Source organism: Panulirus ornatus, chromosome 58 (genome assembly GCF_036320965.1).
Source record: "Panulirus ornatus isolate Po-2019 chromosome 58, ASM3632096v1, whole genome shotgun sequence".
Taxonomy (NCBI): domain Eukaryota; kingdom Metazoa; phylum Arthropoda; class Malacostraca; order Decapoda; family Palinuridae; genus Panulirus; species Panulirus ornatus.
In genome coordinates this window covers 16,922,718-16,944,417 of record NC_092281.1, presented here as the reverse complement: position 1 = coordinate 16,944,417, position 21,700 = coordinate 16,922,718, and the positions used below count along the sequence as shown (strand labels likewise).

The window sequence follows — 21,700 nt, the reverse complement described above, 5'->3', positions numbered from 1 at the left end:
TACTGTATTTTTGTGCCTAAGTGGGATGAGATAAAAAAAAAAAGGTTATAAGAGATAAAAAAAAAGGTTATCTCCTACACTCTGATCTTTATTGTATCTTTTGCTGAAGTGGGATGAGATCAAAAAAGGTTATCTTCACTGCAATCTGATCTTTACTGTATTTTTAAATATAAGTGGGATAAGAGATCAAAAAGGTTAACTTCAATATGAACTTTACTATATTTTTTGCCTAAGAGGGATAAGAGATTAAAAAAGGTTATCTTCTCTGCAATCTGATCTTTACTGTATATTTTGTCAAGTGAGATGAGATCAAAAAAGGTTATCTTCATTACAAGCTCATCATCACACAACTACATCTTCACTACACCATCGTATTCACTAACAACCTCATTACATTCTCGTTTTTCACATCCCTTTGAACTACACATCTCTTCCCATGACACTACATGTCTTTGTGCAGTTGTTCACCTTCGTTTATCTTCTGCCTGAGTGGTCAAAAAGGTCATCTTCACTACAACATTATCCTCACTGGTTTTGCCTCTGTTTGCAGCTGAAGTGTATATTGGCATCACCCCACAACAGGATGGAAAACCTGGTTGAATTCACGAGCTCCCTCTGCCCCTCTTACCTTAACAGGCAGTTCTGAACTTGAACCAGGTCCCAGGGGTGGTGATATCATATATTATTATTAACTATTATTATTAGTGGTACTACATTAGTTAATATTAGTTTTGTCAGATTTTTTGGCTAGCCAATAAATGGACTTTTTAAGGGTTTGGGTATTTTTTGATTTAAAAAAAATCTTCACTAAACCTTAATCTTCATTAAAACTTTATCTTCAGCACAACAATCTTTATCTTAATCTTTATTAAAACTTTATCTTCAGCACAACTACCATCGTTATCTTAATCGTCACTGCTTGATCATGGATGCACCTTATCAAACATAGAGATAATGAAAATATCAATAGGAGTCAATATGTTGGTTTATATAGATTAGATAGCTTTATAAGTGAAATTTTTTTGATTGTGTTTTCCCGGAACACAGGTTAACATGAGTTTGTGAGGTTAGGTCATCGAGGGTGATCTGTGCCCTAATCCCTTCACCATTTTCTAACCTTATTTACCAGCCCTGCCACTTGATGGCTGGTATGTTCATATTCTGCTTTTCTCTATCTCTACTAGGTCCTTACAATGTAATTTAATTATGTGAAAGGGCTTGATATCGTATTTTCCATTTCTTGTTTTATCTGTATAAATACATATATATATTATTTTTTGTTTTGTTTTATTATACTTAGTCACTGTCTCCTGCGTTAGCGAGGTAGCGCAAGGAAACAGACGAAAGAATGGCCTAACCCACCCACACACACATGTATATACATACATGTCCACACATGCACATATACATATCTATACATTTCAATGTATACAAACATATACATACACAGACATATACATATATACACATGTACATATCCATACTTTCTGCCTTCATCCACTTCTGTTGCCACTGCACCACACATATATATATGTGTGTGTGTGTGTAATCAAAATATTATGAAGGCTGCTAAGCCCACTTTATTTTGTTAGTGAAACCTGAAATTTTGTGAAGCATAATATGTTGTTAGCAGCATTTGAGTCTCTCATTTGTCTAGGCTGATCATCCAGCCGATGCAGTTCTTTCCCCTGTGAGGAATTTGAAAAAATATCCAAGATGGCTGCCCAGGTGGTCAACAGTTACCTTTGCATTCATAATGATATATGCATCATCATTAATGTTGAGTGGTTTAATTGGAAACAGGGAAGGCTTAAGGTCTGGATGGCATCCATCCCCATGTACTGAAAGTGTGCCTCTGAACTTGCACCTGTTTCCTTCTCCTTGGAAACATGCATCGATACATCCCATCCCTAAGAAGGGTGACCATTCTGACCCCTCTAACTATTGTCCTATTGCTTTGACATACACCATTTCTAAAGTGGCTCCCTCCTCAACTCCCATGGCCTTAAACACCTCGAGAATCAGTCTTCTTTCTGATCACGGTAAGGTGAGATCCACTGGTGATATTTTTTTCTATCTGATCATCACCCCTGAAAGATTTTGAGGAGTCATGTGTAGTTGCCCTTGACATATCTAAGGCTTTTGACAGGGTGTGGCATCACGGTCTCATCTCTAAGCTCCCTTCTTTTAGCTTCCCTCTATCGCTTTGCTTGTCCATATCTAACTTCCTCTCTAGCCAATCTATGTCTGTAGTTGTTGATGGATCAGCCTCTCAAGGTTCTGGCCTGTTCCCTACACTTTTTCTCCTTTTTTCAACAGTTTCCTTTCCTCCACAAGTTAATCCAATGCTCTCATATGTGGACAGCTCAACACTGCATTCATCCACATCTTTCAGTTATGCTCCTTCTATCACTTAATCCGCATCTCATCTTGACACACCTTCCACAATAAACTCAGACTTGGACATGATATCTCAGTGGGGTACACACAATCTTGTTAAGTTTAATGCCTCCAAGACCCAATTTCTACCTATCTCTCTTTTGAAAACTCTTTGCAACTCTCATTTCTCCTTTGACAGTTCTGCAATTCCACCTCTTGACCCAATAAACTTAATTGGTATTACTGTTACACCCAATTTCTCTTGGAAACTCCACATTAAAACAATAGCTAAGTCTGCCTCTAAGAAATTGGGTGTCCTGTTTAGATGTCAAAACTTTTCTTTTGAACAAGGGATTGATTCATCCTTGTATGGAGTACTGCTCTCACATTTAGGGCAGTTCTATCTCTGTATGCTTACTTAACAGAGTTGAGTCGAAAGCGATCCGAGTTAAAAACTGTCACAGGATAACATCCAAACTCGACCCCCTTGCCCTACGCTGCAATATTGGTTCATTTTCTCTCTTCTGTAGGTATTACTTTGATTTTTGCTCCCAAGTGCTGGCTGCTTGTACACCCCCACCACTGGCTAGACCATGCAATACTCAGCAAGCTGCTGGGTCTCATGATTATTATGTGGCTATCGGCAACTCAAGTCACTCATTACACATATGGCCCATGTTTCCATTGGTGGTCAGAGGACCTCTTTAGCCTTCTCCAAAAGTGATATTGTCCTGTGGAGAAAGAATGAAGATGGAATGTTTTATCTTTATTTTGTCTTAGTTTTCCTTTTCAACAGTCAAATATGCCCTATTCCTTTTCTCCTGGGTAAAACCACCTGAAATGTTTCACATACCTTCTCTCAGTGCATGCAGACACCATTTTTCTTTTTATCAGTTCATATAATCATAAAATCTTGATTGGCTTATGGTCATTAGTTATAATGACTGTGGTAATGTTGCATGAGATTGAACACTATCACTTCACTGTAGACTTTTGCATTCGCTTGGAGGTATCAAAATATTTAGACCTGCTATAACATTTATATTCTCTTTGCTTAGCTCAAGCTAAGTTCCACTTGAAAGTATCTGCTGGTCACCACAATATGCGTTTATTTTCACTTGGCGCCTAATCTTTTGGGGACAGTTGTTCATAATCCCCAGCAGCTTCTACATCATTACTAACCTCACCAGGTGAGCCTCTGTCTCCTGTGAGAACCAGATCCATGCTAGAGATAGCTGACTCTGGGTTCAGGATCTGTTTCTTCTCTAAATTCTCCTGGTCTTTCTTAAGACGAGCTTCATCTTCAGCCTCCTTCAATATGTTTTGCAGGTGGTCAGGGTTTGCTCGGGGAAGGTCAGCCATGAGGACCGGGTCCAATACCTCCTCCCCAGGATTTGCATAAGCCATGTGTTCCTCCAAAGTGTAGCCATAGAGCTGAAAATCCAATTTGTATTTCTTGTACAACTCCAAAATCTGTGCCACAGTCAGTTCTGAGAAGTACTGTCTGCGGACTTCAGGTGTCAGATGGTAGACAACATAGTCAGTTGTGTTCAGTGATCCCAAGCCAGCCTGCTTCCACACCCACTGTACATCGTGCCAAAGGGTCTCATAGTGTATCACCATGTTGTACTTTATGTGGCAGGGCGTGCAGCGGCGAAGTGTAGACTGCCATGCCTCCTCCAAATGATGGGAGTCATGGGCCAACAAGAACCTTACAAACTCCTCAAAGGTTGGTGCCTTGCTGGGATGTGGAGCCTGGCGGTAGGTCCGAACAATACGACGGCCATAGTGAAGGTAACCATGAGGATTCTTCTCGGGGTCCTCCAGTATGTGGCGGTAGGATGCAAGAAGGCGATCGAAGGGATGACGAGCCATCAGCATGGTCACAGACTTTGACAGGACAATCGGGTACTTTTCCCACGAGCTTAAGTATGAGAAGTGGTGCCGAGCAATAGCAGAAGGTGGTTCTTGTAGTCGATATAACTGATACTCCTCGAACTTGCCTGTCAGTTTGAGGAGACGACGAGCCAGCCATTGTATCCCATTGCGTGCTACCGGGCACACAGCTAGGTGATGTTTCTCTGACACTAGCAGTGCTTGGTACAATGGAGACTTAGGTAGAGAAGCCAGGGCAGCCTTCTCTTCTTCAGTTACATTGCTGCTGGTCCCATTCGACCACAGACCAAAATGCCACCTGTACAGAGAATAATCAGAACATTTAAATTGACAATCGTCAAAAATTTTTCTTCATACATTTCTTTCAGCTAACAAATAAGAAAGTTAAACTGGCCTTTCATAGGTAATTGCAAGTGTAGGACATAGAAAATGATGCTCTCTTGCAAATGTTTCCTTCCAGGAAGACACTTACATAACATCTTGAAACATTAAAGATATAAGTAAATAAATGAAAATGGGGGAAATATGAATAGATGAAAAATGAATCTGAATGAACTTTAAATGAGTTCATCATGACATCTAAATAACAGTGTGTAATGACTTGCAGGATCCTCGAGACATTTCAGTTCTATTTTGATCACACAGACATATATCTAATGATGATGTAGTCAATAATCATACTTTAATACACACACTGAAAATTCTAAGCTTGTCACAGCATTACTTTTCTGATCAATTTTAATAACATATTTGGTTTTGAAATATATTAACACATTCCTAGTCACAGGTACAGAAATGCTCACTCTCTTTAAATCATTGTCTCGCCCCAGCCGTTTTCCCATTTTCTCCCCAAGAATTGCGTTCACTGGGCGTCTTTAAACCTGGTGCCGAGGATCCGGTACAAACACTCGTAACGCTTGCAGAACAACAACACATTGGTTTGGTTATTACAAAGATCAAACAGTGCCACTCATTTGTACTGATATATATGAAAGAGAGACGGTTATATGTACCAGCAAATATTACATAAAAGGAGGAAAGCAGAAAGGTATTAGAGAGATGGATGGATGTACAAGATTTTTTTTTTTTTTTTTGGGTGGCGGGGAGGGCTTGGGACGTGTCAGTTGCTGTTTGTAGATGACGTGGTTTCGGTGGCAGACTAGAATAAGGAACCGCAGAAACTGGGGTTTGATTTTGGGACAGCATGTGACAAGGAGGGAGTTTAGATTTGATGTTAATAAAAAAGTTAGGTTATCAAGTTTAGTTGGAGGGTGACTGGTTGGTTTGAGTGTGAGTGAGAACCTGTTGGAGGTAAAGTGTTTTAGATACTTGGGAGTGAACTTGGCAGCGGATGGAACTGTGTGGGAGCTGAGGTCATCCTGTTGGAGGTAAAGTGTTTTAGATACTTGGGAGTGAACTTGGCAGCGGATGGAACTGTGTGGGAGCTGAGGAGAAATGTCTTGAGCACATTAAGGGTTTGTGTGGAGGGAGACGTCACTGTTAGTAAAGCAAGTTTTGAAGATGGATATGACTTGTCTACTTGAGAGTTTGTGGATGTCGAGGGAGAAGCCAAAGGATCATCTGTTCTCTATTAATATTAATTAACCACACCAATGCTTCCTTAAGTTTTCGTTTCTCACCCTAACCACCAGATGTTCCTGCTTCCATTTATTTTCGAAACACCACCGTCAGGAATAATGGCCAGTTTGTTGGTTGTGTTCCATTTATCTATATATATTATTATCCTTTAGTCCATTATGTTTATCTTGCCACCATATCATCGAATACATTCAACAATCCTTCAAATTACTCACTCCATCTCTGCGTGTTACTGCTTTTCTAATTCCCTTCTTTACCAATACTTCCATTTTTTTTAACCATTATTAATCTCTATTCAGTATATTTTCCCAGAAGTCGTCTGATAGTCGTTCAACCCTACTTCAGCAAATCTTTACACACACACACACGCACCTGTATTTCAAGAAATTTTCAAGGACAACAGCTTGATATACAGTCGAAAGCTTGTAATTTCCATGTTAATGTATAACAACATCATGTTTGGTCAATATATATATATATATATATATATATATATATATATATATATATATATATATATATATATATATATATAGAGAGAGAGAGAGAGAGAGAGAGAGAGAGAGAGAGAGAGAGAGAGAGAGAGAGAGAGAGTGAGAGAGAGAGAGAGAGAGAGAGAGAGGCATCACCTTGAACAAGCCTTATGAAGCGTTTCCAGACGCCTTCGTTGCTCCTTTTCCATGAGGTCGTCGGAGACAGGAGGCAATGGGGTAGTGGTGGAGGTGGTGGTAGTGGTACTCGTGCTCCTCGAGGGACGAGGAGGGACACGGCTGAAGGACACACCGGCCCCGCGTGTTGATGGTCTGCCCACCATTCGCGGGGCAGGCCGCTGGGTCGGTGAAGCTTTCTGGCGGACGTGGGTCGAGTGCATCTTCAGATTCACCTTCGACAGGAGGCTCTGTCGACCACCGAGGTAATGTATCATTATTATTATTGTTATCATTATTATTATTATTATTATTATTATTATTATTATTATTATCATTATTATTATCATTATTATTGTTATTATTATTATCATTATTATTATTATTAATATAGACAAAAATGAAATTCTGTATTGTTAAAAAGAGAAGTACTGTACATGTATGCCACTTGCTTATCAGGTTAGTGGACTGAATTTGATTCTATCGTGAAAATGGTAAGTTACTGGACTTTATTTCGTAGTGTAAGAAAAATAGTCATTCTTTCTTGTAGGGTTTAGTCATGGCGATAATCGATAGCTATGAACAATGATAATGAATAACCTTGGATAATATCTATTGGCTTGCAAAAGATATCAACATTACTTAGTAAAATATGTCACTCCTCTCAAAGGACACCGAAAAAGAGTTTGAAGTGCGCAAACTGTGAACTGTGTGGACGGCATCTTATATGACCCTTCCTTCGCACAACTGATAAACATGTCGAGAGTCGTGGGACTCGAGACACTACATCCATGAGGAGGAACACACGGAGAGAGAGAACAAATCACAACACATGGAGAAAGAACAAGGTCACACAACACACGGAGAGAGAAAACAAGATCCCCTACAGTTTACTCTACTGTGAGTATTGTCCTTCTCCAGCTACTGTCTCTTCGTTTGTACCATAACCTCTTCTTTTCAAAGGGACTTTAAAGAGTTTGAAGTATCCCCACTTAAAACCATCACATTCTTCCCTTCGTCTCACCTCAATTCCTAATCTTCTCTTGATTCCCTCGGTTCCACCTTTCCTTCGTCACCGACTTGCTGCTTCTCGACTTGTCTAGTGACATAGGCCTCCTTTCTTCTCCCTTCCTAACCCATCCTCTTCATCTGACCCCTTAACCTGACCATCTTCCTCTCCTTGTGACTTCTCATTGTGTGCCTCATTTCTCCTTATGACCCAGGTCTTTATCCCCGTCCCATTCTTTCCTCTGCGTCCCTTGTTCACCCCTTTGGATCATACACATACTCCCTCTCCATGGACGACCCATCTGTTTCCTAGACACCCACCTACTTCCGCCTCCTCTCCTTCCTCCCACTGTTCAACTCCCCTGGGCCTCACCCCACCTACCTCCCTCTGCTCGCCACACTCCAACCCCGACGGCTGACTTACCTGGGCCACGTAGTGTATAAGGCAGATGAAGATGATGGTCTGGAGGAGCGCAGGTAGGTTCTTGTTCAACTTCCGAATGATTCCAGGGAAGACCATCTTGGCGAGCTAGTCCTGCCGGGGGACAGAGTTACTCAGGAGGTCGGTTGTGTAAGGTGAATGTCTTCCGGGAAAGACGTGGAGGTTAGCGATGACGGAGGAAGGAAGATGGGTAAGAGAGGCGTGTTGAATAAAAATGAAAAAAAAAAAAAAGGAAAATCAATATGCCAAAGGTACTGGTGCGATTCTCTTCCAAGAACCATCATATAGATGCAGTAGTTGAATATATATATATATATATATATATATATATATATATATATATATATATATATATATATATATATATATATATATATATCCTAGGATAAGTAAGGCACCCTTTTAATTGAGTAACCCTTAGAGGAAGATGAACCGCTGGTTTAACTGTGGACTGGCTGCCGCGACCAGAATTCGAACCTTTGCGGGCTCTATTCGGCATGTGAATGCGTGATAGTCAGCAACAGTAGCCCCTGGCTTAGAGCATGGACATCCACAAGGGTTATAGTAATTAGTCTTTAATCAACTTCTACCTAAGTTTTCTATAACAAACCAAAAATTCATAATAATACTCTATTCATAGATATTGGTAATGTAAAGGTAATGATGATCACAAACTTTTGAAAAAAATAAATAGGCTCGTCTTTGACGGCTAGTGTTATAGGCCTTAAACGATTAATGGATCTTACCTTTGTGCCTGAATGGTAAATTGAGATGCTGTAACGCCCCCTAAAGTACTCCACACGACAACAATAGTTGTCGGATATTATCACAGCTCCGTTTAAACCATCCTCACGATTCAGAATTCACTTTCACTGTTTTTTTCTACGTAGGGGTATGTCTATATCACAAAACAGAGGATATAATAACTGCAAAACATTTCTCAGTCATCAAAAACGCCTTAGAATATCACACAATACAGTCATTGACGGATATCATCATGATAATTCGTCTCCTGCACTACACCCTTTAAGACGCACATTTTTTTTTTTTTTCTCTTCTAGTAAACTCTTCAAGGCGCTCAAGAGATGACTCGCTTACGAGTGGAGGTCCCAGGTCGACTGACGGGACGCTGGCAACAGACGGACGCCGCTGTCCGACACACAAACACACGCACACATCTTCAAGTTGACCCCTAACTAACGGTTGTGGTGGATCCAGTTCGGTCGCCTATGCAATACGTCAGCGTAGCTTCCTGTTTATGCATTCTTCTCCTTTAAATCCTTGTCATTGCTTGCTTGGCGTTGGTATCATGCCGTTGTGTCTTGCGATATATATATATATATATATATATATATATATATATACCAATCATATTACCAGGGTCAAAAGAGTTTGATCATATCCAGCATAAAGTGGCAACTCTGGTTAATGTTTCGTTAAATTCTCATAGGTAGTCGTAGATTTATGACAAGACAATATAAACAACTATACGGATAAGACGATGGTTCTTTTTCCACAATTCATACAATATAGAGTGAGCTTGTGTAGTGTTAGAAGCTCCGGGCTACGGCGAAGTAGGGCGTTGAACCCTTGGAGGCCAAGATCATGTGCACAATAGACGGTGGGGGAGTATTCGACCCTCGCTAGGTTCCTCTTAGACAAGGCTTTTCCATGCTGAGACGTGATTTTTCTTTCGTCAGTTTTGTATCGTTCAACTAATGAGAGAATCCATGAGATTTATTCTGCTCACATTTAGAAGTCGAAAGGGGGACATTTTTGTTCAGAAATATGTCCATGATATGGACGTCAAACCAGGTTGCAAAATACGAACTCTGTTCCACACACACACACACATATTCAAACATATATTCAAATGATGCAAAAATAGAACAACCATATGCCATAACATGAGTCAGCAAACAAACAATATGGAAAAGATGTATAAAGAAATACTATCATACTTCCATCGTAATGGATGAATAGAATAAGCTAAGCGATGAAATTGTTAATGATGACAACTTTCAGATGTTTAAAAATGTTTACAGATAATAGATAAATTTCAAGGGATGGAGCCCATCTCTCCCGAGCGGAGGCAATTAAATAAACACACACACACACACACACATACGTGCACCCATTTACACAGGATATGATACGCGTATAGTATCACGATGTGCTACTACAGCTGGGGAGGGAGGGTGGGCCTGCAGAAATGAGGACGAGAACCCGTTAGTCTGTAACGGAGGTGAGGGAGAACAAGACGTTCACTCCTGACTCACGCTGATGGCGGAAACGGATCTTTCTTTTATGAGTGTTGGATGTCTTGCAACTCACAGTCATAGTGACAATATGCTAAACAATATTTTGTGACTGGTTCTTGAAATTGAAAATCTATGTCAGTTTGTTATTCATTTCAACGTCTGTGTCACTGTCTTCTGTTTCAACACACACACACACACACACACACACACGTATATTAATTCGAGTGATGCTACCGGATACCCCCCTAGGCGTTGGTTTAATCACGGGTCAAAAGACACTTTTAGCGAGGTCGTGTATTTTAGTCTCTTCCAGGAACTTCTCGTTCTAAGGATTCCATCATGTACTTGCTTCCGATTCAATATAGTCTCGTGATTGCAAGAACCTCATGAAACGGGCCAGGGGCTACATAATAATGATAATAATAATAATAATGATAATAATAATAATAACAATAATGATGATAATAATTACAATAATGATAATGATAATATGATAATGATAATGATAATAATAACAATAATAGTAATAATGATAATAATAAGGATAATAATAATGATAATAATATTAATAATAATAATAATAATAATAATAATGATAATAATAATAATATCAATAACAATTAATAAAAATAATAATAATAATAGACTGCATTATCTACAATCAGAGGATTCGTTCGTCATAACAACATCCAGGTTGTAAAGTACGGCAGAAACATACCAGGGTTGAGTACAAGGAAGGCCACACTCACGCTCGCTTCATGAGCCACCGGAAGGGCAAGGTACACCTCGCGCTCCAAGACTCCAACGCTTTCGAATATTTTCTTTTTTTTCTCTCATGGGCGCAAGTACAAGGATGGCACAAGACCATTACCGTTGGATCTATATCTTCCGACCAGCGCCCTTACGGCTACAGACCAAAACACCCTGAAGAGCGACAGGACCGTCCGTTCGTCCGTCCGTTCGTTCAGACTAGGAACGGCGAAACCACCGTCAGTCCACCACATTCCTTCCGACAAACTACCACCACCACCACCACCACACCCGCTAGTCCGCGCAGCTTTTTGGACACCAGCCCGACCATAACCCTTGGATGACCTTCTTGCCCGTGTGGAGGGTTGAGGCCAGGAAACCTCACCCACCGTTGTCAGGAGAGAGAGAGAGAGAGAGAGAGAGAGAGAGAGAGAGAGAGAGAGAGAGAGAGAGAGAGCCCCCCAGGTGTACCTGAGTTCCCAGCCGGTCAGTGGCGTCTTAGCTGTTCAACGGTGCAGTGTTTATCGTCCGCATTCTGAGGCGGAGGATTGGAGACTATGGAGGATTAAGTCAGTGTTCAGCAGAGGGAGAGGAGGGTATTGTTTGACGAGTGGTTTCCGTACATGTGAGAGGACACTTGTCGTTTGTGTGTGTACTGTACATCATCTTGAGGGTGGAATTATCTGAATGTGTTATCCGCGGTACCTTCGTGTACCAAGTGTCGCTTATCGTTGTATATCATGGATGCTGATGCAGCTTCTGTGTCTGTGCTTCATGTATGTGTGTGACGCCTCTATATAGATGTGGACAGGTTATATGTGTGTGTGCGTACTGGCTTTGCTCAGCAGTGGGTACAGGTCATGAATGTGCGCATCGCATACGTTTTGATATATGTACACGTCGTGTAAGTGCGTGTAGCTTATGTCCTTTTAACGTACAGCTTTACTGTGTATGTGCCGCTGTTAGATCAGTTGGTGAAAGCACTGTGTATGTATACATAGTATGAATATATGTATATGTCCTTAGTATTTGCTCGCCAGTATGTATCACATGTATCCATTGGCGTACTGTCATAATGTATGCAATATACATATACTGGTGTCAGCTACCTACGCCTCTTTTGTGTACGCATGTCTCACCCATGTATAGGCGGTATGTAGGGGGCTACGCTTTTGTGTGTGTACACGTATACTGTGTACACAAAGACCATGTTTGTGTGTACCACCGAATTCACCTGGGACTACTGGGTCATAGGTAGCCTACTCAACTTTAACAGTGTTTAAACTGGACAGATCTTCGAGGTAGAATGTTTTTGAAGAATATCGGTCTAAACCATTAAGCTACATATTCAGCAAAGTCCTCCTTGATGATGGTATTACATCTGGCCAAGCGTGAGAGTCATGTGTTCAGAACCATCACTCCGGCCGGACTTAAATAGCTTTATGTTACCTCACACAGACCAGGAGGAGGAGGAGGAGGAGGGATGCATGTGGCCAGGTCGTGTGAAATAACTGTGTAGTCGTCTGACCGGTTGGGAGTCGGTGACGTCATCGAGGTAGTGACCAGGAACTGCTTTTCGAGAGAGAGAGAGAGAGAGAGAGAGAGAGAGTCTGCACGTGCCGACACTTGGAGATTACTAACTTGCCCCACTAGAACTACTCCTCCTGGATGAACCAGCTTCACACACTGGTTTAAGAACGGTGTGTGTCTCGCTTTGCACAGGAGTCTTTTGATTTCTCTCAGTTTACGAATATTAGGTTGTAGCTTTGGTTCTGTCCCTGGTATACAACTTAGCCTAAGGTCTGATCCTTGCTCCATTTGTGTGTGTAATTACCTGTTTGTCCAGTACAGTACGGAGAGGGAGAGAGTCCCACACTCGTGTTTGTCACAACCATTTATGCATCTATACAATCACATCACATATGCAGTCCTGTTGCCCACCTCTTACGAACATATCTTCCCCATCACCATCACACATCCTCACCGCTCCCCCTTCTCAACATTCTCATTCTCTCCAGCATATTCTAACCAGTTCCATCATCACACCCTCCTCATTCATCCTACCTTCACATCCTTTTCGTTTCCTCCAACACCTTCCAACCAGTCTCTCCAACATATCCTCCTCATTCCCCCCCCCCGGATATTTCTTCACCAATCTCTCTAACATACCATCACTACCAACCTCAATCTCACCCCAACACTCCCACATCTCTCCCTCCACCATCCCTTCACCAGCCTCTTGTCACTGTTTGTTATGATGCTTAAAATTTCAGTGGTTATTTCTTTCCTCTATTTCCAGGACGAGTATGATTAACACTCTTGATCCTCACTGTGTATTGTATAGAGACTATATCGTGGTAGACTTAGACCTAAGTACTGATAGAACCAACGGTCGCATGTTGATGGCATAGTTCCGTCAAGAGGGCAGCTTCACCACTAGCATCCCTTTCCTCCAAGTACCACGACTGACGCCCTCTCTTCCAACAGGCCCTCGATCTACCAGGGTGGTGTTGTCGTCGGAGAGGGACCACAGGACCACCCAACCCCTACATCTCCTGGTGCATTCGACGGCCGCCTGCGCGCGTGCGTGTGAGTGTGTGGAGGGAGACGGACTCTCCAGCGAGATGTTCCCTCGACTTGCGAAGTTCCCCCGACGGCTGATACTGACCGTCGTGTACATGTACTGCCTCCTGCTGGTGCACCGCCTTCAAGACTCTCATCAGGTGACTCCCTACTGTCCTCACTTGATGTTGTTTCAACTTGTTAGGGATTTCATTGAATGTCATCTTCGCTGTTGAGTGTCCACACCAAATGCTGTCTTCATCTTCTACTATCCTCACTTAATGATATCAATCCTTCGAAACTCAACTTCGAGTACTACTACCCACATTTGTTAACTATTGGCCTATGAGGAGAGAGAGAGTTCTACAATTCTATGGGTCCTGTTTCTTGTGTGGGTGTGAATTTACATTTTCTACGTTATGGGGGTAAGAGTTGTAAACTCTTAGACCACATATATTTTTTTTTCATTGTGCGTTAGTGGATAGATGGGAGTATACTCATTCATTGCAGCTACTGCACATCTGGTAGACATGGTAACCAAAGGCCTTCAGTTAAATCAAACTACCTTAACTACATATGTAAACACCACATTATCGTCTGATTGACTTGTTTCTGTTACGTTATATACATGACCTGGTGTTCTCTGTGACTCGCCGACTGTATTATACTGCATATATTGTGTATAGCTTAATGAATAACAGAAACCTAGTTGTGAAACACGTGAATCTGCTCTAACCTCAGAATAAGACACCACTAATGACAGCTCGTTGCTCTATCATACCCGGCTACTACAAGTGTACATGCAAACCATGGTTAGTATCGGCTTACGACACAGTAGAATATAATGCTTCTCTCGTCTCGACAACAGACGCAAAAATAATGTTATTCGGTTTAGCACATGTGTAAGTAGTTCAGTGATCGACAGCACTGTGTGTGTGTGTGTGTGTGTGTGTGTGTGTGTGTGTGTGTGTGTGTGTGTGTTGGGTACACGTGTCTCCTGCTTCTTAACGAAAGGTTCTGCCGTTATTCTTATATGTATTCAATTCACGTCACAGAGGGAGCATCCTGCTGTGTATTGAACTCACTTTATTATTGATCAAACACCTGGAAGACCTCATTGTAAAAGTTCCCGCTCCTGCACCTTCAGGATTCACACAAGAAGGAAGTCCTCCGACATAACCTTCACGCCCGCGCTGCCCAGGTCAAGGCTGGGTGCGCTTCCCACCCTCTTTCCAAGACCAAGCTTCAAATAGCGGCTCGAGACGCCGCCAACGTGAGCAAGAATTTGGCCGCCTACTACCACGGTCTTCACCTGAAGGCCGCCCTCAAGAACGTGTTATACCTACCCCAGTATAACCTATCCTGGTGCCTCGTGCCTAAGGTCAGTAGAGGTCACTGTTTTGATGATCGTCAGTACAGGTATGTGTTGTTCTTAAGGTCACTACAGGTGAAATTTGGCGTAAAGTACAGCGTTGGTGTGATGGTCAATATAGGTCATGGTAGTCCTGTTGACTACAGGATATAATAGAGATAGTATATGTATGTCAGTGTTATCCAAGAGGTTAGGGAAAGTCATTATGATCCTGGGGGTAACTATCGTTATCTTAATGTGTATGAAACTCTTCACACACACACACACACACACACACACACACACAGGGCTGTGACAGGTAACGTGTCGTGGGGCCCACTAGACAGATCCTCAGCTCATCATCTGTTCCTTGCAGGTAGCTTCAACGTCGTGGTCCCGAGCGCTGCTGGACTTCAGGGCTTGACCCTTGATGACTTCAATGACCCTCCGCTCCAGGTCATCGTTAGACAAGCCTTTCGGTAAGGATGGCTCCTCAAGGATTCGCTCCTCAAGTTATGGACTAATGTTAATGTATGATTAGAGTAAGGGACATCTCAGGATATACTGTCATAGACCAGTTGTATAAAAGCCTTGAAGAGTAATCTATCTCATAATTCTTTCCAGATAAGGGATTGATGCCTACATTCTGTTCATATGGTTGAAGCCTTTTCTTAAAATTGAACTTTAAGGGAATCCAAACGTTCTTGCACCGTAATGATGCTCTTGAAGGAGAGCGGCACATTTCTCTTTAATTCTAAAACGTTTTCTTTCGTTCATCTCTCATGTAAACGACACAGGTTTCCAGCACGTTAAGTACATAGAAAGTTTCGTTATGTGTTTGACTTTCGCGTGTTTGAGTCGTTCCCTCTCGTCATTCCAGGATGGTTGATCCCAGCCGGGTGAACCAGACCATCAACACTTCCCTCAGGTTCCTCTTCGTGAGGCACCCGTTCCAGCGCCTCGTCTCCGCCTACAGGAACAAACTGGAGGACTCGTTCACGCTCGAAGACGGCGCTTACTTCTACAAAAACTACGGCAGGAATATCGTGGAGAGGTTCAGGAGCAACAGAAGGAAGGCTGTAGGAAATACAGTGGAGAACGGAGGAGATGCAGCGAATAATCTTATAGACAAGAAGGAGACCGCTACAAGAACTGCAGATAAGGATGGAGAGAAGAGATCTGAAGAAAAGAGATTATCTGAGAGCAGAGGGCAGAAGGGAGAGGAAGAGGAAAGACGAGGAGGAGGAGGAGGAGTGGAGAAGTCAATCATCAACATGGAGGACAGAGAGACGGAGGAGATCAGGAGGGAGCCGACTTTCTCGGAGTTCGTTGACTACCTCCTCAACACCGACATCGAGAAATACGACGAGCACTGGAAACCCATCTCGCTCCAGTGCAACATGTGCGAGTTCGACTTCGACTATATCATCCAATACGAGAATTTCAAGGAGGAGATTGACGTCTTCGTGGAGATGCTGCAGGAGAGCGGCCGGCTGCCTCTGCGGTTCCACCTCAAGTGGGAAAATCGAGGAGGGACAGACAGAGAAGCTGCGGCCAAGTATCTCAATCTCGTGAGCAGAGACAAACTGTGGCTTCTGTACGAGAAATATCGTCACGACTTCCTATATTTTGGCTACACTACGGATGGCTATATTGAGCAATAATTCGATTCCATTTACATACACAAATGTGAATTTGTGTTAATTCAAAAATGCCGATTATGTGATTAACGTTAATAAAGTATATGAAATATTCGACACTCGTTTTTGAAACCACAAATGTCATTTTGTAGTGACCATGAGAGAGAACGCGGGTACGTTGTGTTTGTAGACAACAAGAAATTCAGATTATGGAATCAAATTTGTTTTGAACAGTTTCAGTTCGATAAGCCAACACTTTAGTAGCTATCAAGTTCTCCTCGGTCCAAGTTGATGTCTTTTCATTCTGCTTTAACCAACCGTGGATTGCAGTCATTCAATTCCACACAAACACACAATCTCTTCATCTCACACACTTAACGTTTGACATCACATGACTCATCCATCAGTACCAGACGTAAGAATAAAACGTTGGGAAAACTTGCTTCTGTTATGTGAAAAGACTCGAGAATCTGAACACATGTGCTTCACTGCAGTTGTCGTACGGTGGCTGCCGAGAGGTGTGTTTACGCTTTAGTCATTACTGGCGTCCTTTTTAACGCCAATGTTGCTGCTTCAAAAGAATTAGATATATAGCAACAATGATACGTAATAATCACCACATTCATCCACCACTGCTATTGTCATATGCATAACCTCCTTCCTTCCAACCTCACCTTCCTTGATCGTCTTAACCTGTCGTTCGAAACAATCCTCGAAACAGTGTTGTTTCAATCATCGTTGTGATAACCCACACCGAGGTATTGTCGGCGACTGCTAGTGCCACGCTCTTATACCAGAGTATAAGGGAGTAGCATCAAGTACAGACCAACACCCCCGAATGGATTAACCTCACGCAAAATTAACCCTCATTGGAACGAGGCAGGGCGGGCTCTCTGTTGTTGCCATAGCGAGGGAACTTGGTGTGTCACAGGCTGCAGTTTACAGTTGGTGTAGAAGGTTGGGCGAGAAGCGGAATCTAAGCGATCGTCTGAGGTCAGGTGCAACCAGGAGAACCACACTTGTAGAGGATCAACAAATCCTTGCGGGGTTGGCAGTGGATCCTTCCTCTCATGCTGTAGCTGTCCAGGATAACCAGCAACTCCCAGTGTGTCTAGTTCTGCAGTAGAGGATCAACAAATCCTTGCGGGGTTGGCAGTGGATCCTTCCTCTCATGCTATAGCTGTCCAGGATAACCAGCAACTCCCAGTGTGTCTAGTTCTGCAGTTCGAAACAATCTTCATAAAGCTGGCGGGCATCATACAAGGCTCCACCCGCCATACAAGAACGCCTGGGTGAGAGACGCCGTGTGAACGGGGCCAGGTTCGCACAGCGCTACGTGAACGCTGAGGTAGTATTGTCTCAGATGACAAATCCTCCTTCGCCACAAACGGCCAACTACACTACTGGCGACCAAGATACTCTCGTCCCTTGCAGCGTGAGGAGTTAGGGTACGTTTTAGGAGAAGTGGTCGTTAGTGAGGATGACTCAACGCTGAGAAGTATATGGATGTGCTGGAGGAGTTGATGGTTCCCTCGGCTCGTGCCTTGGCTCTTCGAATACTACATGTGGAGGTAAGATCATTTTTGTTGCCATGAACAACAGGTTCTGATCTACCTTGTCCTATTCCTCATCCATTTGCCACCTGCCTCATACCACCACCACCTTCACCCAGCCACCTACATTTTCCCCTCCCACACATCACCCCTCTCTACCCCACATCACCCCCACCACACACCTCTCCCCTTCCCAACCTATAATCACTTATCTCTAACCCATTCTCCTCCTCCCAGTACCGCCTCCTCCCTCCTTGCTTCTAACTACTACGGTGGTTAAAAGCAGCAGTCGACCATCCGCTGCTGTGGTCCATTTAACTATCTAAGACCCGGGTGTCGTATATGACAACACCAACGCCCTCTTCCACCTGCTTCCTCCAAGTGCCATCAGTGTCGTGCAGGCTGCCAGCACGCCCGCCCGCCCACCTTCCTCGTCCTCTGCCGTGCTCGCTCTGTCGACCCGCTAACCCACTCTTCGTACCCACATCTTACGTTCCATGCACTAAAAAAAATTTTCCGTTCACCTCCTTACTTACCTTATCCATTCAGCGTTCTCTCAATGTAATCTATTTTAGGATGAAGACCTCTCTCTCTCTCTCTCTCTCTCTCTCTCTCTCTCTCTCTCTCTCTTACCATTAATGTTATGTAAATCCTCTAATACCTTCTGCAGATAATTCAATCGATTTGATTTTACGAGAGAGCAAGTAGACTGCTAATCTGATGCTGTAGTGTTTATCTTTCATCTGCTCCACGATTAATGTGGTCGACCCATGTCTGTTTCTTGTCCTATTGTCGTAGCAGTACGTCATACATATATATATATATATATATATATATATATATATATATATATATATAGGCGTTCAGGGAAATAATTTTCATTGCGGGAGGAAAACTGATATCAGTGGAGTCCCATTTCTTGAACATAATGGAGACGCGGGGCATTGGTCCCTGCACCTCTCGCATGGTAAGCGAGTGGTCTATCTCCACTGGATTGGAGGTGCCGGGGATCGAACCCGGGGCCTTTCACATGCAAAGCGAACGCTCTACCACTGAGCTACACCCCCTGATGTTAAAGACGTCAATACGTCAGCCCAGGAATTTCTGTTCTCTTTTTTTCCCATATATACTGATCACATTTTGTCAAGTGTAATCAGTTTCTCTTTATCACAGTATTTACTCAGCAGTTGTGCTGTGGATAGAGTAAAGGAGTCGAACGTGTAAAAGCTTTGCCCATGGGCCGAGACGAAAGTGTAGGGGCGGAGGGAGGTGAAGGGGAGTGCTAACGTGGGGCTAAGAGAGGCCTCTCTATATAGTCTTTGTCTTTTGCTAGACAGGTGCGGTTCCATTGTATGTTTGAAAACTAGATTTCTACATAGTTGTCAGGGTAGAATCCATATATATATATATATATATATATATATATATATATATATATATATATATATATATATATATATATATATATATATATATATATTTCATGATAAAATATATAATCTGATGGTAATTCCTTTAAAGGTAATGTTAATTTGCAATTAAAGAAAAGTTTTTTCCCATCCTGATGATTGGTTTAGTTTAGTTTAACATATCACTATTCTCTTTGTACAGAAATGATTCCAAAGAAAATGAGAATTTAAGCAGTGACTCAGTATAACTTTAGTCACCCTGTATTTACTTACGCTGGTTGCTAAATTTACAGGAAGAGATCATACGATTAGTTTCAGGAGCTCATAAAGAAAAATGATTGTAATGGATGGGGAGCACATAAGATGGGGACTTGACTACGAAATTTTTAGAGTTTATCTACACTCGAAGACCCCCCCTAAGCACCACTACTATCAGCCAGGGAGATGATAGATACCTTAGAAAACACTGAAATAAACCCAGTGACAGAGGACAGGCTCAAGGTGGAGCTTGACCCATAAAGAGCTCTCAGGAACAAGTGGTGATGCTGTTATAGATCGCCTTCGTCAAGAGAAACGTCCCAGCTGAATGAGAGGGAGCCAACCCAGCACGAAAATAGAAGTGGCCCACAAGTGGCCACGAACGACAGAAGACCCTCAGTAAACGAGCAAGACCTGTGAGATGCCGGGAAAATAACCAGGAAAATGGACAGGGTAGATCCTGGCGAGCTCCAGCTGCCTATTTGCAAGGCAATGTGGATGTCGAGGGGGAAACGCCCTGGCTTGGTGAATTTGCCGGGATTCCTCTACGGGAGCGCAAACAGCACCTGCTAAGTGATTCTATTCCTCCGAAGTAGACGTCGACGAAGTGAGTAAATAAGATTGAAACTCCCTTGGTTCTAGCTGCCAGTTTTCATTGGAACTTTTCACCCGTTCGTCACTATATGGATAAGACCTGTCTGTTCTTATATATCAAAATAACATTAAGGTATATGAATGAGAAAATAGTCAGCACGTTGTTAACTATCCTACATTAGGAGAGGACTAGAATATGCTCCTCAGGTTTTTGGTCACCTCATCTAAAGAATCATTTGAAAAAGAACTGGTAGAGAAGGTCCAGAGGAAGTCAACAAACATGGTACTAGAGGTTGAGTTGAACAAACTTGAACCATCCAGAGATGGTTCAAGAGATCAGGCCTCACGAATGTGTAAAACTCCCCCTCCTCGTACATTATACATAGGTCATTGCATACAAACTAGGGCAAATACACGCACACGTATACGCGTGAGTATTACAGACAGATGTACATACACACACACACACGCACACATACACACACACACACACACACACACACACACACACACACACACATGTATTTCATGTACGTCGCTGGACAACTTTCCACTTCCGAGTCGCTCAGCTCAACTTGACTGGTTCACAAAGGCAAAATGACTCGCACATTTTCCTGTCATTGTGTCATTACGGTATTTTCTGCTGAGAAAATCTGACTCCAGCGTCGATCTGCTGGTGAGGCGCGCTGTTGGCTGTGTGTTTATCATGTTTAACCGTAAATGTTCGCGAATGATTTTAGTTGAAAAGTGAAAATGGATAAGTCACGCAGGTTTTTGAGGTTGAATGAATACATAGGGTCGTGATGAGCGTGGGGGAGCACCTGGTGTGTGTGTGTGTGTGTGTGTGTGTGTGTGTGTGTGTGTGTGAGAGGTGTAGATTTTATTCCACTGTCATCGATAGATGTGTTGCGTCATGCTTGACAGAATCCCTTCCACTCCCCCACATGATGGCATTGGATGTCTGTTGGACGTCAGGTTACTAAACTTCCTTATTCAATGGGTAACATCATCTCTTTCTTCGTTTTGAGGGAAGTTGGTGGACAGATGGAGCGACCCAGCGTCTGGCGTGACGCAAGACATGGTCCAGAACAACTCTACGTAGACTGGAAGACCAGAGAACAACATTGTTAAGTCTGTATCATAGACTTTACACATGTGCGTTTCGCCGCATTGTTCCCGCACGTATACGTGTCCAGGTGCATGCGAAGGCGTGATTGGTCTGTCTCCATTGGAGAGAAGCAAAGGAACTAGTAATTCAATCCGACCTTTTCATCATCTTGTTCATTTCGCATGAGAGAATATATATATATATATATATATATATATATATATATATATATATATATATATA

The 21,700-nt window shown here is 42.6% G+C and overlaps 1 protein-coding gene, 1 non-coding gene and 1 pseudogene across 2 annotated transcripts; 1 reads left to right on the top strand and 2 right to left on the bottom strand.

Annotated features, from left to right (window-relative positions):
* Positions 1-263: 263 nt before the first annotated feature.
* On the bottom strand, positions 264-9,180 carry LOC139766585 (carbohydrate sulfotransferase 10-like). The gene is made up of 4 exons (XM_071695434.1): positions 8,718-9,180; positions 7,954-8,064; positions 6,504-6,772; positions 264-4,573 (listed from the first exon to the last, which is right to left on the bottom strand). Exons 2-4 carry the CDS (start codon positions 8,047-8,049, stop codon positions 3,505-3,507), a joined length of 1,434 nt encoding a protein of 477 aa, XP_071551535.1. The 5' UTR covers positions 8,050-8,064; positions 8,718-9,180; the 3' UTR covers positions 264-3,504.
* Positions 9,181-13,475: 4,295 nt separating this feature from the next.
* On the top strand, positions 13,476-16,649 carry LOC139766781 (carbohydrate sulfotransferase 11-like; annotated as a pseudogene).
* Positions 16,650-19,083: 2,434 nt separating this feature from the next.
* Positions 19,084-19,155, bottom strand: TRNAA-UGC (transfer RNA alanine (anticodon UGC)). Its single transcript has one exon. It is a non-coding gene; the product is annotated as a tRNA-Ala (tRNA).
* Between the last annotated feature and the right edge of the window lie 2,545 nt (positions 19,156-21,700).

Coding starts and splice junctions, on each gene's coding strand:
- LOC139766585 (XM_071695434.1), bottom strand. CDS start 8,049: ATGGTCTTCCCTGGAATCATTCGGAAGTTGAACAAGAACCTACCTGCG. Junction 6,773..7,953: donor TTATACACTACGTGGCCCAG/GTAAGTCAGCCG, acceptor GGTGGTCGACAG/AGCCTCCTGTCGAAGGTGAA. Junction 4,574..6,503: donor CTTCATAAGGCTTGTTCAAG/GTGATGCCTCTC, acceptor TTCTCTGTACAG/GTGGCATTTTGGTCTGTGGT.